The 17,467-nt window shown below is 36.3% G+C and overlaps 1 protein-coding gene across 1 annotated transcript; it reads left to right on the top strand.

The window, feature by feature from the left end:
- Positions 1-3,973: 3,973 nt before the first annotated feature.
- LOC132707730 (protein extra-macrochaetae) lies at positions 3,974-10,395 on the top strand. Its single transcript, XM_060679660.1, has 2 exons — positions 3,974-4,423; positions 9,956-10,395. The coding sequence occupies exons 1-2, from the start codon at positions 4,043-4,045 to the stop codon at positions 9,998-10,000; spliced, it is 426 nt and encodes a 141-aa protein (XP_060535643.1). The 5' UTR covers positions 3,974-4,042; the 3' UTR covers positions 10,001-10,395.
- Positions 10,396-17,467: the final 7,072 nt, after the last annotated feature.

Below are 17,467 nucleotides of genomic sequence, written 5' to 3'. Positions count from 1 at the left end.
GTAGCTCTATATATGAAATTTTAATTAAATATTTTCTTATACACTTGAACTTGCAAAGTCTCTATCTCTGGAATTATTTAATCATTTCGAATTTCGAGCTAGCAGCTCTGGATCTCTCACTTGTTATTCGAAAATCGAATTGGTAAGTAGAATTCTAGACCCCAAACTTGAAAGTGCGAATTTTTAGCCCTAAATTTGGCACTTTTTATTTAAAACTTGAATTTTGTGAAGCCTTTCAAGTTTGTAATTCCGAGTTTCCAAACAGTAGTGCTTTCAAATAGTAATTTTATACACTTAACGCTCATTTTCAAACTGGTAGCTCTATATCTGAAATTTTAATTAAATATTTTCTTATACACTTGAACTTGCAAAGTCTCTATCTCTGGAATTATTTAATCATTTCGAATTTCGAGCTAGCAGCTCTGGATCTCTCACTTGTTATTCGAAAATCGAATTGGTAAGTAGAATTCTAGACCCCAAACTTGAAAGTGCGAACTTTTAGCCCTAAATTTGGCACTTTTTATTTAAAACTTGAATTTTGTGAAGCCTTTCAAGTTTGTAATTCCGAGTTTCCAAACAGTAGTGCTTTCAAATAGTAATTTTATACACTTAACGCTTATTTTCAAACTGGTAGCTCTATATCTGGCATTTAACCAAATATTTTCTTGTAAACTTGAATTTTTAAAGTCGTAGCTCTTAAATCCGGCACTGTAACTCCAAAACCGTACCTAACAAACCGTGAATCATATTTCTAAGTAGTACTTTTTCAATATCTTACAGTTCCATATCAGTTGAAAGACTAACAAATGCGCATGGTATTAGGACTTATAGTAAATCGATAATAAAAGGTAAAGGTAAATAAATTGAACTTACGTTTGCCTATAATTGCGGGAAGGTCAACAAGGTCGTAAACATTTACAACCACTGTCTGCCTTTTCGTAAAGCAGCAATATTAATTTCAATGGACACATGGATATTCCCAGTCGTTTATTAAAGCTTACTAAGTACCTTAAGCATTTACCTGAAGACGTTAGAAGTTGTGACGTTCAAATGGTGCTAAAAATGTGGATGAAACGAAATATTTTGGTGTTGAATTGATTGTTTGCTTATTAAAAATATAAAATATTTAAAAATAAAAAAAAATTATATTCTTTGCGCGTCGAAATAAATCAGAAGGTCTCGTAGTAACTAACTTTTGTATAGTAACAGTAAACGCGTGGAACTTTCAAAAATAAAATATCTAAAACACTCAGGAAATTGAGTGCATTATGAAGGAAACACGCTCGAACAAGATTGCTTTTTCTATTTTAAAGGCTTCTTCTATTATCGAAAAGCCCTGTAGATAATCAAAAAAAATGCTTGAAATAAAAGTTATGGTAAACATTTTTTTCAAAAAATAATTTCAAGGATTTTTTAAAAATACAGCGAAGACTCCCCAGAGCGTATAACCTAAAACCCTGTATTACCAACCAAATTTCTTGTACTATTAGGTCTCCATACAAAGCGATGTATTAATCCACTCTGTATAACGAATTCCTCACTCTCTATGCCGAAAGAAAAAAGGACACACTTAGTGAATACGGCGAACATCTCTAGATGAGAAAGTGGCTTTAATTCCAGGAGAACAGAAAAGTGACGTGGGACGTCGATACGATTTGAAAGTGCAAAGAAAAAATCATTCAGACTGAAGCGGCAGGCAGTTCTAGTAAAATAGTAAGAGACACCTATATCCCGAACACCCTGTACAATATGTACCAATCTTGCATAGAAAAGTTTTAGCTGTCCATATGGGCTATACAGCCTATACTGCTTATGATCAATTATCTTTATAGGATTAACCCAATTTTCAGTTTTATGAGAATACCGGGCATACCTTGCGCATTTTTTAAAAGTATAAAAAATAAAATTTTGTAGCACTTAATCTTGCAAATATTTTCAAAACAGTTATTGAGAAATATTTTTTTTTAACCTTTGCAACGCAAATTTTCTTACCAGTTTGAATTTGCAAAGTCTCTGCCTCCGGGAAATTTGGCACTTTTTATTTCCAACTTGAATTTTGCTGAGAGTTCAAGTTTGTAAACGCGATTTTTGAAAGATGTAAAAAAAAGTGTAAAAACAAAACTTCGAAGATTTTTGCTCCGTTAACTCATGCAGATGTCACAAAAAACAAATTTATTTTTTTTTTTATTAACTTAATTCCACATATATTATTTGCTTAAATCGTAGATCTTTTTTTCCAGATTTTTGAGATATTTCAGTTTAAAAATAATTATCACTCGATTTCTGGATAATAGCCATATTAAAGATGGTCAAGTCTGCTTTGGCAGCAACCATATTACTTATGTTTGCAATTGTTTCAACAATGTTCTACTTGTGCCAACTAATCAAAACTAAAAATATTTTAAATGGGTTCTACTGAGGAAGGAAATTACATTAGTCAAACGCACATAATGCTGCAAGGGTTAACAAATATATCCGGGTAGGAGAGTTCCTTCAATAAATAAAATTGAAAGTATAATTAAACAATAGGACCGACATGGCGTCACACGGATGGCCAAGACAATAGAAAGAAATTTTGATGAAGACCGCTATATATTACTTTACTTTCAAGATAAATTATTATACCATTACGACACTTGACAGTTCTACTTTCTTAATTTTTATATTTCATATTTTTTAGAAAATCCTGAATATTCTATACCTGACGTTAAAAAAATACCCGGAAATTTCTATGGTAAAATTCAATGAACGCTAAAGTATCACAAGTTTCACCGGTATAAGTTCGCAAAATTTAACCGATGAACACAGCACGTGTAAGTAATAGGAAGAATAAACATTTTCGGTCCACCAATAACGTCGTCAGTTAATGTGTTGAACAATATGGTGATCGAACCAATTTTATACCAAAGATCCTTGAATGGAAAACGATATTTAAATTTCCTTGCGACAGAAATTAGAAAATGTACCAAAATGGCGCACCTCCACATAATGTCCACCGATAATAAATATAGACTTTGGGTAGGTAGACAAGGAACTGCCAACAGCCCCGACCTCAATCCTTGTGACATTTTTTGTGAGGATACTTATATTATATTAACCCATTTTGTTCCAGTGGTGCGTTAACGCACCAACTATTCTATGATTTTGTTTTGTTTGTTTTGTATTATCACTACTAAAGGACATAAAACCGAGAAATCGCAAAATTATGTGTAAAGGAAAGATCTACGTGAAAAAACTGAACTTGAATGGGACTAATGATGAAACCCTGGAATTCAAAAGAAGACGTATGCTTTCTGCAAAAGACAGGCTTGCTTCTACTGTCAAATGGAAGAGAGGTGAGATTGAGTACACTCACACACCTATATCCGCTGAATTTAGTTCATGTGAGGAACTAAAAAATAGGCTGATAAAACAATTACTCGAAGAAATCTTGCACATGATAATCAAGGTCACCTCATGATTGTTCATGCTAATAAAACCCGAGGGAGATGTAGAATCTGCCGCAGCCACACAATTTGGGTTTGTAATAAGTGTAACGTGCATTTACACACTTCATGCTTTGTAAAATATCACCAAAAATGAAACCATAACCATAACCAACCATAAAATATTATGCGTTTTTTGTATCAAATCAGGTTCTATTTGGAAAACAATCTATCTACTTTTAGTTGTTTTCTGTTGAATTTAAACTTTCTTTTGTATATTCATGTACAAATTACGTGTTACGTCTTAGGTGCCCGAAAACATTATTTAATTTGATACTTTTTTGGAAGTTCGCGACCGAAACTCGATTTCCGGGGCAGCGACGTCGCACCGGAGCGGCGTCGCCGGCGGCGCCCTATTGGCGACGCGGCGCCCCATTCTCACCTGCATGCTCCTCCCCCACTCCTCCGCGGCGATTGGTCGTCGCTTTACCCCCACCCGGCGTCGTATAAAACGGCCGCGTCGGCTCCCCGCACGTCATTTCGCGTTCGCAGTCGGTAGTTCGATCGGAGCGCGTAGTAGCGACGTTGCCACGTTTCCCGAAAATTCCCGGACGACTATGAAAGCGGTAGTGAGCGCGGTGACGGCGGTGCGGTCGGAGGCGGCGGTCGCGGGCGGCAAAGTGTCGCGTTCCCGCGACCTCGAGAACGAGGAGATCCAGATGTACCTCGCGAAGCTGAAGGACCTGGTGCCGTTCATGCCGAAGAACCGCAAACTGAGCAAGCTGGAGGTGATCCAGCACGTGATCGATTACATTTGCGACCTGCAATGCGCTTTGGAGACCCACCCGACGACGGTGGAGGCTTTCGATGCGGCATCCGTCCTCGGCCAGAAGAAGAGCCAGGCAGCGGCGAGTCCCAGGCAACCGCTGGGAGTGAGGCGGAGCCCCAATCGGATCGTGTCGCCGTGCGAAGCGGCCACCGTCTTGCACAACGTCACGGTAAGCTGACGACCTAATTTTTTTCTTTGAGGCGGGGGCGGCGGGCTGCCCGATTACAGTTTGTTTTTGACGTGGCAAAAAAAGTATATCCAGTTCGTTTTGTCTTTCAATTTTCTGAATTGCTTTCCCCTTCGACTTGAAATATTTATTACTACGGCACTGGAGCCGGAAAATATAGGTTGATCAAAACTACGAGATACAAAAGTGTGATGTAAAAATAATAGGTTACCGTGAGCACAATGTGGGTTTTCAAAGCAAACACAAAATAAAGATAAAACAGCAAAGCTCATATCAGCTTTTCAGTTCAACTTTTTTCTCTTCAAGTTTTATTTTGAAATGTCGTATTATTTATTATTGAAATTTATTCCATAAACAACCGTTTAAAATTAAATTGCCTGTCGTATTGTGAGATATATTAAAGATAAACTGTAAATAACGTATTGTAAATGATGTTTATAACCATGTAGAAATTATTTTGTCTTTGAATTTCTTCAATTTCCAGAATTTCCTTTTCTGATTTTAATTCCCCTTCTTCTACGACACTGAGCTAGGGAAGCATGTTATTGCTTACAAGGTTTACCAAACTAACGCTCTTCCTGCGAGGTACAAAAGTGTGATGTAAAAATTGGATTCATTTTTCTTTGAGCAAAACGGAAACGACAAAAGTTCATAATTGCAAAATATTTTTGAGAACAAATAAAAAACGAAAACAGAGAAATACCTTCAGCAAAACGTGGGTTTTCAAAGCAAACGCAAAAGAAAGATAAAACAGCAAAGCCGATGTCAACTTTTCAGTCCAACTTTTTTGTTCAAATTTTTTTGAAACTTATTCCGGCACTGGAGCCGGAAAAAAGTTAAAATTTTGGACTTAACTTGCTATTTCCTAATATCTTAGTTCTATATGATAAAGTCTGTTCATAGATATAAGAAAGTGACTAACTGATACGAATGAAGGAAAGACCCGGGCAAGCTGTAAGAATGAAATATGTCCGAACGGGTCCGTACTTTGCTTAGAATTTAATTATTTGGGGTTTTGTTAGGAAAGACACTAAACAATATTTATTTATTTATGAATGTATTTATGTTAAAATCTAAAATAAAATTACAAATTATGTTTATTAGCTACTTAAATTAGTTAAAATTATTGACATAATATATCAGTATCACTATCGCTATCATCGCCTGTTCTAATTGTTATTTATTCTATATTATTTGCAATATGGATATACGATTGTTCTGCTTTTTCTATATGTTTAACAGAATTTGCCCAACTTTGTGGAGGGATGTTAAAAACTTCGGTTTCTATAAGTTTGAGGGCATTTGAGTTAACACTGGGCCAAACATGTTCAATGGGATTAAATATACAGTGGTAAGGTGGAAGTCTTAAAACTGTATGCCCTAGATTTTTTGCATAATCATCACAGACGTATTCCTTTTGTAGGATCAAGCTTTGTAGAACCTCAATTAATGGCTTTTTGGTATAATCTTCGTGAAAATAAATGTCGTTATTATACATGTAGTTGTGGATTGTTGCTTTTGTGTCACATGAAGAAGGGGTTTTAGTCAACTGTCTACTGCATTGTCCATTACAATGACGCTATTAGGAGGAATGTTTGGAACTAGTTTGTTTTTAAACCAACTTTCAAATAAATCAGCGGTGGTGTCTTCATGGTAATCAAGAGAAGAAACTTTAATATTTTTCGCAGACAGAGAAAGTCCATTTGGAATCCAACCATCATTAGAGCCAGCATGCAAAATAGTTATTCTTTTACCTCTTTTTGATGGCGCGTTTGTGTTACACTTATCAGTTGAGTCAACCCAACCCTTTTCCGGGGTATCATAAGTGTCGAACCAGGTTTCATCCAAGTAAATAATTATCCTTTGTTGTTCTCTGTAAATACTATTTTTTTCTAGATATTCCAGTCGCGATTTCCGAATTCTAGAAGATTCCATTAAGACTTGCCTTTTGTCAATTTTTTTAATTCTAAAACCCATGTGTTGAATACACTTCCATGAGGTAGTTCTGCCACATTTAACACCAGTTTCATCTTTTTCAAGCCTCCTAATTAAGATATCTAATGTAGGCACGCTTTGTTCCTCGTATAACTAGTAAATTTTACGCAGCATCGCATTTTTTTTCCTCGCTGAAATGGACTTACGCACAAGTAGTAACCAAACCAAAGAATATTAAACCCAGGTAGGTATAAAATTATTTTCTATTACGGACCACAATTTTACCTGAATTTAAATTCCGAAACTATAGGTAATAATCTTGTTGCATTGTATGTTATTGACCACCCTTGGACAATCCCATTCCCACATTCTTATATCTATGAACAGACCATACCGAATGTTTAGGTATAGGGACATGATGATCCACCATTCGAAATTCCAATAGAATATGTGATAATATACAGGGTGTTTCATTTGAAATAAAGCACTTCACGGTATTTTTGTATCTCATAGGAATTGGTAGAGAATTTGCCTTTTCACCTAGCCAAAACGGAAGCGATAATAGTTCATAATTCCAAAATATTTTTGAGAAAAAATAAAAAAACAAAACCACAGAAAAGTGTGCAATCATCAGTTTTTTTAACAGTAAACAAAATATCGGAAAAGTGTTTTTACTTGCGGCTAAAGAAGGAGCAATTTTTCTCGAATTCTCAGTTTGGTTTTCGCTATTCAAGACTGTTTAGTTTCCTTATATGATCAAATAGTCTCGAACCTGGATCAGAATAATAAAACATTATGTATGTTCTTTGACTTCAAGCGATAGTTACGCCTGGATCGAGTCCTTTTTGAAGGGTCGTGACCAAAGAGTTGTGCTTAGAAGTAATACTTCTGTGATCAAAAGAACTCACCAGCGGTGTCCCACAGGGAAGCATACTGGGACCTTTATTATTTATAATGTAAGATTTGAACAAGAGCTTATTGGTTAGAATGCAGGATAAATCGATTAGTCAGACCAACGTTGTCAAGTATTTGGGCTTGTTCATAGACAGTAATTTGTCCTGGACAGGCCAAATTGACTACGTATTAAACAAAATGGCTATTCATACTTTTGTTATTGGGTTGTTCGGAAAGTCATTTCGTTTTTTTTGGGGAACATGAAAGACAGTTTTCGTATAATGAATAAATATTTTATTCTGGTCCAACACCTTTTGCCATCTTTCTGGCAGTAACATAATTGCCCTCTCATAAAAGTTTTGGTCCTTGCTGGCAAAAAACTGGTTCAGGTGGTTTTTGACATCTTCATTTGAGGTAAAGGTTTTGCCATCCAAAAAATTTTGCAGGGACCGGAACAAATAGTAGTCGGAAGGCGCCAGATCTGGAGAATATGGTGGACGTTGCAGTACGTCCCATTCAAGCTGTAAAAGTTTTTGGCGAGTGACCAAACTTGTGTGAGGTCTCGCATTATCCTGGTGGAACACTACACCCTTCCTGTTGATTAATTCGGGCCTCTTCTCTTTAAGTGAATCATTCAATTTGTCCAGTTGATGACAATAGACTTCTGAATTAATCGTTGTATTGTCCGGCAAAAGCTCAAAAAACATCCCACCAAACGGAGAGCATCACCTTTTTTTGGTGAATGTTGGCTTTTGACACGCTTTGAGCCGGTTCATCTTTTCTGCTCCATGACCTCTTGCGTTTAACATTGTTGTATATAACCCATTTTTCGTCCCCAATAATAATCCGCTTCAAAAATGGATCATTTTCTTGACGTTTGAGGAGCGAATCACACACGTTAACGCGACGACACAAATTCCGCTCCGTAAGGACATGGGGCATCCACACATCGAGCTTCGAGGGTAAGCCCATGCCTTTCACATGGCCATAAACAGTCGAATTCGACAAATTTAATCTCTCACCGATCTCTCGTGCGGTTATTCGCCGATTTGCATCAACTAATGCCTTTATCGCATCTTTGTCAGCTTCGACCGGCCTTCCAGACCGTGGTGCATCTTCGACATCAAAATTGCCGGATGGAAATTTTGCAAACCAGTTCTGGCACTGGCGTACTGTTAACACGCCTTCTCCATACACATCCGTCAATTTTTTTTCTCGCTTGGACAGCATTTTTACCTTTTCTGAAGTAAAAAAGTAAAGTATAACGGAAAAATATAAGGGGTATTTCATTCAACTGAACTAAATTCATCGAAAACAAAAATAATAATAATACGATTAGATTAGATATATATAATTGTAAGTAAATTAGGAAAATACGCAGCAAAAGTCTCGAAAACCCGGATACTGTTAAAGTCTTAATAATAAGCCTTATATATTAAGTAAATCAACAAGAAATATCCAAGAGGGAAGAAAAATTGAAAAGCCGGGAATAAAAGGAGAAGAATAAGAAAAATTGAACAGAAATTAACAAGTTTTGTATTACTGCACCAGTCCAGAGAATTTGCCTGTTGTAATTCCCTGCAAATAAAGCCCACGAATGTTTGCTCTAAAGAAAATTTCTATTTTTATTTGTTTTTAATGATTTTGCGTCGAAGCAAGGGCTGTAAACACTAGAACAGTGGTTCAGCAGCCTCCTGGTGTCTTGTGATAAATAATATCTATAAGAATAAATTAGATTTAAAGTACCATAAGCGTTTTTCAGTTACATTAGGATTTATAAGACACTGTCATTGAAAGCTGTGTATAGGAATACTTTATTAATGTTACCATCACAGGTGATTTACATACGTCAAACAAAAAGTAACAAAATAAGATGTACTTAAATTGCACCTTGTATAATTGAAATCCAAATATTCATCAAAAGAATAAAAATTTTGATTAATTAAAAATCGTCTTGCACCAGTTTGACTCCTCTCTAAGCTAACTAAGTAGGTCATAACCACATTGTCCCGACCTCTGGTTTGATGGTCATGCAATTTCTTATATATGTATCAGCATAGCTGAGAAATATAAATGGTTCACAAAAGAGGGGCCCAAGATGCTGCCCTGCGGCACTCCTGAAGTGAGCGCATGTCCTCTATTATAACTCACTGTGTTCTGTCAGATAGGAAGGATTTGAAGAGTTTTTGTGCATTATCCATTAAACCAATGAATTTTAAAATCGCAAACATAAGCCGACTATGGAGTTACCTTTATGTAATTTGGCTTTAAGTCGATAGAAATCGGGAATCGCGCGGTCCGCCCGTCCGCGCCGCCCCTGCCGTCCTTTCTCCGCGATGTTTACCCGTACACACACAGCTGCAAGACGCACGTGTTCGCACAGATGCGCGCATAATGCACATACAGGGTGTTGCGAGAAGATCCCCGGGGGAAACTCGTCGACTTTTTTTTTTAACAATATTTCCGTTTAAATTTGGCGACGTGGTTAAGATTGCGTTTCAAAATTTGTCTAGGGCTTTTTCTAATAAAAAAAAGGATGACTAGGGCCAAAAAAGCAATATCATGGAATACTAGGAATAAAAATAAAACAAAAAAAAAGAAAATATAATATATTTGACACATTGACAGCCTACTGTATGGTGCTGAAAGTTGGAGACCGAAAACTGATCGAGTTTTTTTTTTCAGACCGTCGACGCCTTGACGCCGTGCGACAGGCCGTCGTCGTGTTGAAGGGGCGGCGCCCCTCCCCCAGACCCCCTCATCCTTCTCATTCCAAAGTCGCCGTCGGCGACCGACTGATTTGACGAAACGCCCGTGGAACGAGATAGAAACAGTGTCGTACCTGTTGTGTTGCAATCTTGTTATACGTTATTTCTGTTTTTTATTTTTATTTTTAACGCGCAGGACATCGTGACGTGTTTTTTTCTGTGATTTCTTGTATAGTTAGTTTTTGCGCACTTGTACATTGTCGTGTATAGAAGCGAGCGAGAGCGAGCGTGTGTGAGCGAGAACAGGAGAGAAAAAACTGTTGTTCGCCCCCTCCCCCCCTCTTCCTTCGTGTAAATAAATTTATATATTTTATGCGTCTCTCGGAGACAAGGTAGAAGATGATATAAACAAATATATAGTCTTTATTTCTATAACGTGTTTTTTTTAGCCCCCCCCCCACAGGTGCCAAATTATTACCGGCCATGACGCACTATGGCATAAACAATTTAATCCCAAAATGATTTTGTATTGATTAAAATATGTTTAGCCTTGTCTTTTTGACATTGTATTTCGTACATATAAACTTACGTGCACAGAAATAATAATAAATTGCCTATATTGTTATATTCAAATATGCAGTAGAGAAGAGGCGAAGTCTAGCAGAACCTACTCCACATAACATATAAACACATAACGTCTGTACAGACTAAATGAAAAGTCTCCCTCTTCTTCATTTCAAATAATTTGGAGTTATTACTATCTTTTTTAGTTTTAACTCCTGAACAGAGCTTAGAACAATAATAGAAACTGGTTTAGCAATGATTATGTCGCTTCCATCCCACTTGTTTCCCCCAGTAGTATGTTAGTAGGAGCTATTGTCAATGCCTCGAATTGAATTTTGTTTAATTGAGCAATGGTCTTTCGTGAACAACCAACTAAAAAGCGGATTCGTCGTCCAAATGGGGTCCGACATAAGCTTTGTAAAAGGTAGAGGGATGTGCCCCCCACCAGATATTACTACGCCTGAAGCTTTCTGTATCATCTTTCTAATTGGTGGCTCCCATAACAACTTTGGATCAAAAATCACTCATAGATATGGGACGCAATTTCTCCTTGATGAGTGTTGAGGTGAAGCCTGGGGAGATTTTCAAATGAAATATCATTTTCTTTGAAATTGCGTAAAAACAACGGACTATTTTCGTGGTCCCCAGTAAACTTAATTTTTAACTGAACCTTTGGAACGTTCATGCTTACTCATGATTATCAGCGGAACGATACGCACCTTCTCAGACTTCGCACTTTGAGCGGTACACGTAACCTCAACAAGGTCCATCGTACCGAATTGTACCCGGTTGTCGTCTTGTCCCCCCTACCTATCTTTCTTCACGACAAACCAATATTTGACATCGATTACGAAGCGCTTAAACAAATGCAGGTGTTCTCAAACAAACATACTGTCACCTCCTTCGCTTATCTCGAGTGAGACGATTCCGATCTGAGCAAACCAAACATCGATCTTGCGCTATTTCAAAAATATATATTACTTATATTTCAAAAACAATGCACTTTGAAATTCTTAATGTTTGCCATTTTCCTGTGCGATTTTGGCAAGTGCTTTTTACACTTCGGCCTTGTACGCAGACGATCTAAAAACATCAAAATTGGTTCTTTAAAAATGATCTCTACCTAGGTGACAAACTGAACTTTTCGGTAAAAATATATAGAAAATGTTGTTCAAAAGGCTCTAAAAATCTTGGATTCATTTTACGGATTTAATAATTTAAAAAAAATATTTTTAATACGTCGAACGAAAATGTGTAAATACTACGAATTATACGGGGCGTGTTCAAAAAGTAAGGTGAATTTTAAGTTTTATCAAAAAGTTTTCACAAGTTTTATCAGAAGAATGAATGAACTTCGAAAGCTACATAATTATAATAATAATAATATATAGCCTTCATTATAACAAAAAAAAACAATATGCAATATTAATATTTTTTAACTAAAAGTATATATATATATATATATATATATATATATATATATATATATATATATATATATATATATATATATATATATATATATATATATATATATATATATATATATATATATATATATATATATATATATACTTTTAGTTAAAAAATATGAAGTAAAACAACAATGAAAGATACAACATAGGAATATATTAATATAAAATTATAATATATAAAAATAATTTAAAATAAATAAAAGAAAAAAATTATAAATTAACAAAAACACTCTGTATATCCTCTGAACCTTGCACCAAAACAATCGTGCATCGTACGATGTTTTTACAGTAACGTCGACGCGAGCAAACCTCGCGTATCGGTATTATTATTATTATTATTTTTTAAACTCTTATATATATTTTAACTGTTTCGTTAAATTTGTGTGTATTATGTGTGTGTCGTATACAAATCATTTTTTGTTGGACTTTTATCTTTTATCAAGGGTATGACTTTTTTATTCTCATAGTTGGAAAAAACCAAAACAATAATATTTCTAGGCACTATGACAAAACCAAACGCTTTTAAAGTATAAACTTCCATATGATGCTACCTCTTCAATTTTAAGATTTGTGTTTGTCTCTTTTTGGTAAGGTTCTTTGTAATTCCGTTGTGTATATGTAAAAAAAAAAGAACTGTACTATAACATAATTTTAGACTGTACCCCTTTCTGAAGAAGGTCATAGAAGACCGAAACGTCAATATATGGACAAAAAATTTTAATCGCTTTTAATACAAAGACCTATAACTCAAGAACCAAAAGCTAAACATAAATATAGAGAAGGTCTAAGAAAAAACAAAATATAAAGAATATATATATATATATATATATATATATATATATATATATATATATATATATATATATATATATATATATATATATATATATATATATATATATGTATATATATATATATATATATATATATATATATATATATATATATATATATATATATATATATATGTATATATATATATATATATATATATATATATATATATATATATATATATATATATATATATATATATATATATATATATATATATATATATATATATATATATATATATATATATATATATATATATATATATATATATATATATATATATATATGTATATATATATATATATATATATATATATATATATATATATAAAGCTATTTAAAGCGGCACAGCCTAGCTTTAAATAGCTACTCTACTGAACCCCTAAACAACTATTTATATAATTTATAATTTGCGCACTATTTATTGAAATAAAAAATGGATGAACAACAAATAAAATATGAAAAATACCTGCAAAATCGTAAGAACCACACAACTCTACTACACTCAATATAATTCCTTGCTAATAACATAGTTAGCAAAAGTATGAAGCCACCCATAGCTTTTTGGTACTATTCTATTATCCATTATATAGGTATACATTTGAGTTATAAAGAACTTTTCCGTATATTTTTGATAGTGCCGGTAATATACTTATTATTCTTACGTCATCGAAACTTGTCGGGGCATTATTTTTGGCTAATGGTTTTCCGAGTGACGTTTTCCAGCTTTTTGTAAAACAGTTTACTTGACATAACATAACCTCCGAATTTTACGCTGCGTTTATATAGTTCGTCCGTGGGAAAAACGTCGGAATTCGCCATTGTCGCTTTTTTTCCCAGAAAAACGGAGCCGTCGGCCGTTCCCATGCGAAGGAATGCCGAAAATAATCTCAGGTGTCCGAGATGAACCGGGCATTGTAAAAATGCAGGTGTCTGCCGGGCCGCGGACGGAACGCACGGTGGGAAAATCAAAGGCGCCCCCGTCTGCGCCGCGTGACGCCTTTTAACGGTAATGAAAAGGCGGCCGCGTCGCCCTCCCCCCACGGCTTCCATTAGTTTGATTTGAACGGGGGACGGCTCCGTACGCCACTGGAGCCGCGTAAATTATTCAGCGGGGGCGGTAATCGTCCGAACCGATAAACCCCGATGAAATATTCATCGATCGATATTTTATGTAAAATAAAACGCGAGCGGGCGGCGTTTTCGGCGACTCTGAGTAACATGTTCATTTCGGCAAGATAATCCCGCGTTTACGGGGTCTTAGGGGCGAGCCGCCCCTCGTCGGATGACTGATCGGCCGTATATTAGACGCGCGAGGGTGCGGGGTTTGTTTTGGCATCGGGTTACGGCCACGGATAAACCTTTCATTGAGCCGGTTATTTCATATTAACGAGTTTGTCGCGGGCTGACGAACGGCACCGTCCGTGACGTAACGCTGCTGACGTACGTCGCGTACCATACGATACTCTGGTGCCGCTGCTAGTCTGGTCAACATGTATGGTCTGTTCATAGATATAAGAAAGTTTCGGAATTTAAATTCAGGCAAAATTGTGGTCCGTAATAGAAAATAATTTTATACCTTCCTCTGTTTAATAAATTATATAGAAAGTTTAAGGAAAGGTTCCAAAAGTTATGAAGTGAAAAAAAAAAGAGTTTTGCTTTTTTGAATATCTCGAAAAATAATGAAAATTTTCGAAATGTTAAAAAAGATGTGAAAAGATCAGCAAATTTGCTAAACAAATCCCCACTCCCGGAACTGTACCTCCAATATTTATAATTTTTATGGAGCCCTGAAAAATGAGCGGAAACCGGATGGTCTGGCTTCCGCACGCGTTACGCTACTGCGTTATACTAGTGTCCAAATTGCAGAATATGTGAATAAGGGGTGTGAGTTTGTCCTTGATAGCAAGTTATCTGAAAGATAGACGCCAAGTTGTAAGGGTGAATGGTACTTAAAGTCAGCAAGGTAAAACAAATGTTGGAGTGCCTCAGGGCTCAATACTTGGACCAATATTGTTCATCTTATATATAAATGATTTGTTGGTTTTGCAAGATACCTTAATAGCATATGCTGATGATAGTGCAGTACCAATGAAAGCAAAATCATGGCCCGAACTTTCAACAGCCATGTCATCGACTCTGGATATTATATGCTCCTGGCTCTATCAAAATAAGCTGGTACTCGACACAGACAAGTCTGTTTTTGTCTCTATTGGAAATTATAGAGACTCTGTTCCACAGGATATTGAAATCAAGATTAGTGGTGTGAGTCTGAAGAGAGCTACCAGTAGTAAATATCTAGGAATAACTTACGTTTATAGTCATATGCTGGGGAGGTTTCTACAGGTCTTCGTTTGACCCGTTAGATCGGCTTCAGAAGCGTATTCTTAGACTTATTAGAATAAAGGAACAAGATGCAGATAGACCACTGAGTATCACACAAGCTTTTGGATGAATATATACAAAATCGAATGAACACTCGCAACAAAAGTATCATTTTGCCCAGACACCAACTGGCCATTGGGCAAAGAAGCTATGTGTATTATGCAGTAAAATATTTTAATGAATTACCTAATGAACTGAAAAATCTCAATGTTGACAAAAAAGTACTTAAAAAAAAGTTAAAGAAAACTTTAGAAGTGTTACAATCGATTTATAAAAATATTAAGTAGTTGTAAGTTGCAAGTAGCTGTAGCTGTGTGCGGAGTCCTCTCAATTTCGCTATATATATATATATATATATATATATATATATATATATATATATATATATATATATATATATATATATATATAGCCAACATTTTTGGATCTGGATTTCAAAACTGACAAACGAAATATTTATGGTCGTATTATAAATCTGACTAAAACTCCAAAGTATTGAATACTCCTTGCCACTTTTTAGTACTATCCAACGCACGTTCAGACCATGCCACGCCCTTAGCCACGCCTACCGGGCGTGGTTTACTACTAGATGGGCGTTCTTTGGGCACTTGGTTTGTTTTATTTCCTCTCGTGATTTCGTGTTTCGGAAAATTCGGGATTATTTCTGGAACGCGGGAGCATCTGCGTCCTCCGCGGACACGTGGAGTCCACGTTGCGTCGCAGATGTTTTGTTTCTGCGTCCAGGGCGTACGGCAAGTAAAGTCTGTTCATAGATATAAGAAAGTGACTAACTGATGCGAATTAAGGAAAGACCCGGGCAAGCTGTAGGAATGAAATATGGCCGAACAGGACCGTACTTTGCTTAGAATTTAATTATTTGGGGTTTTGTTAGGAAAAATACAAACGATATTTATTTATTTATGTATGTATTTATTTTTAATTCTAAAATTTAAATAAAAAATTTGCCAGTTTTCTTGATCACTTTCAGCTATACTCGAGAAAATGCCAGCATCGCTTCTTTTTTTCTTCGCTGAAATGCGATTATTCACAATTTTCCATACAGGTTATGTTGGAACTTTCGGCAATGTTTCCTTTTCTTCTAAAGATGCTTGCTTGCTGGCACCACGTTCAATGAGAGTCAAATAAACATTGTTTATAACTTCCTTAGTCTCAATAGAATAGTGTTTTCTACATTTGGGCGGGAGCATCTCCTGAGATACACTAGACTCGCACATATTTTGCATAATTCGCTCACGATTCAACACAAGCTGTAATACACACGAAATAAGAATGATTACTAATAAACTTAAACTAAGTAGTTTACAAAACGAAAGAATATTAAACACGGATAGGTATAAAATTATTTTCTATTACGGACCACAATTTTACCTGAATTTAAATCCCGAAAGTTTAGGTAATAATCTTGTTACATTGTATGTTAATGACCACCCTTGGATAATCCCATTCAAAAGCAATTGGTCACTTTCTTATATCTATGAACAGACCATACCCGGGGGAGACCTGGTGCTCGTTAACGCTGCCGCAGGGCGCGTCTTTCAGCGGTTTCGGTATTTCTGGACGCGACACGTGCGCCTCGCGGTTACTTCCTCGGGGATGCCGCCTCGCAGAGGCGGCACAGGTCGCGCGCTTCGTAGAAATCGACGAAAACGCGAGTCGGCGCGCCCCTGGTCTTCTCTCGAAATAGACGGACCAGCTGTTACACCTGGCGTGACATTTTTTCCTACGAAAATACCGAGAGTCTTCGAGCGATCGTGAAAAAAAAAGACAACACGGGCGACGAACGACGTGCGATATAATTCGGGCCCGAAACGTATTTATCTCAGAGAGAGGTTTTCTTTTTTTTCCAGGAACATATCCGAGGGTCTCGAGGCGCTCCTTATCTGAGCCCGGACCACGGAAAACAAACCGCTCTTATCGCGCGATTAGGTTTTATTTACGATTCTGTTGACAAATTGTTTACTTAAACCCGGCCGAGAACAGGTACTCGAACGCCGTCGTCGTCGGCGGACGCCGAATTCCGCGGCTTCCGCTTACCGAAGCTGGGAAAAACAAAACGCGGTCACCGTTTGCGTCATCTGCCCGATAATTTATATCTATGGTATAGTCCGAGCACTAGCACCTGGAACTGGCGAGACACGGCCGTCTTCGTAGCCGTTCGGACGATCGCCCGCCGCAAATTGAGTTCTAGGTTTCTTAACACGTGATAC

Source organism: Cylas formicarius, unplaced genomic scaffold (genome assembly GCF_029955315.1).
Source record: "Cylas formicarius isolate icCylForm1 unplaced genomic scaffold, icCylForm1.1 PGA_scaffold_9__14_contigs__length_23061073, whole genome shotgun sequence".
NCBI lineage: Eukaryota > Metazoa > Arthropoda > Insecta > Coleoptera > Brentidae > Cylas > Cylas formicarius.
The sequence above is the reverse complement of the archived record's forward strand: the minus strand, read 5'-3'. Positions and strand labels throughout refer to the sequence as shown.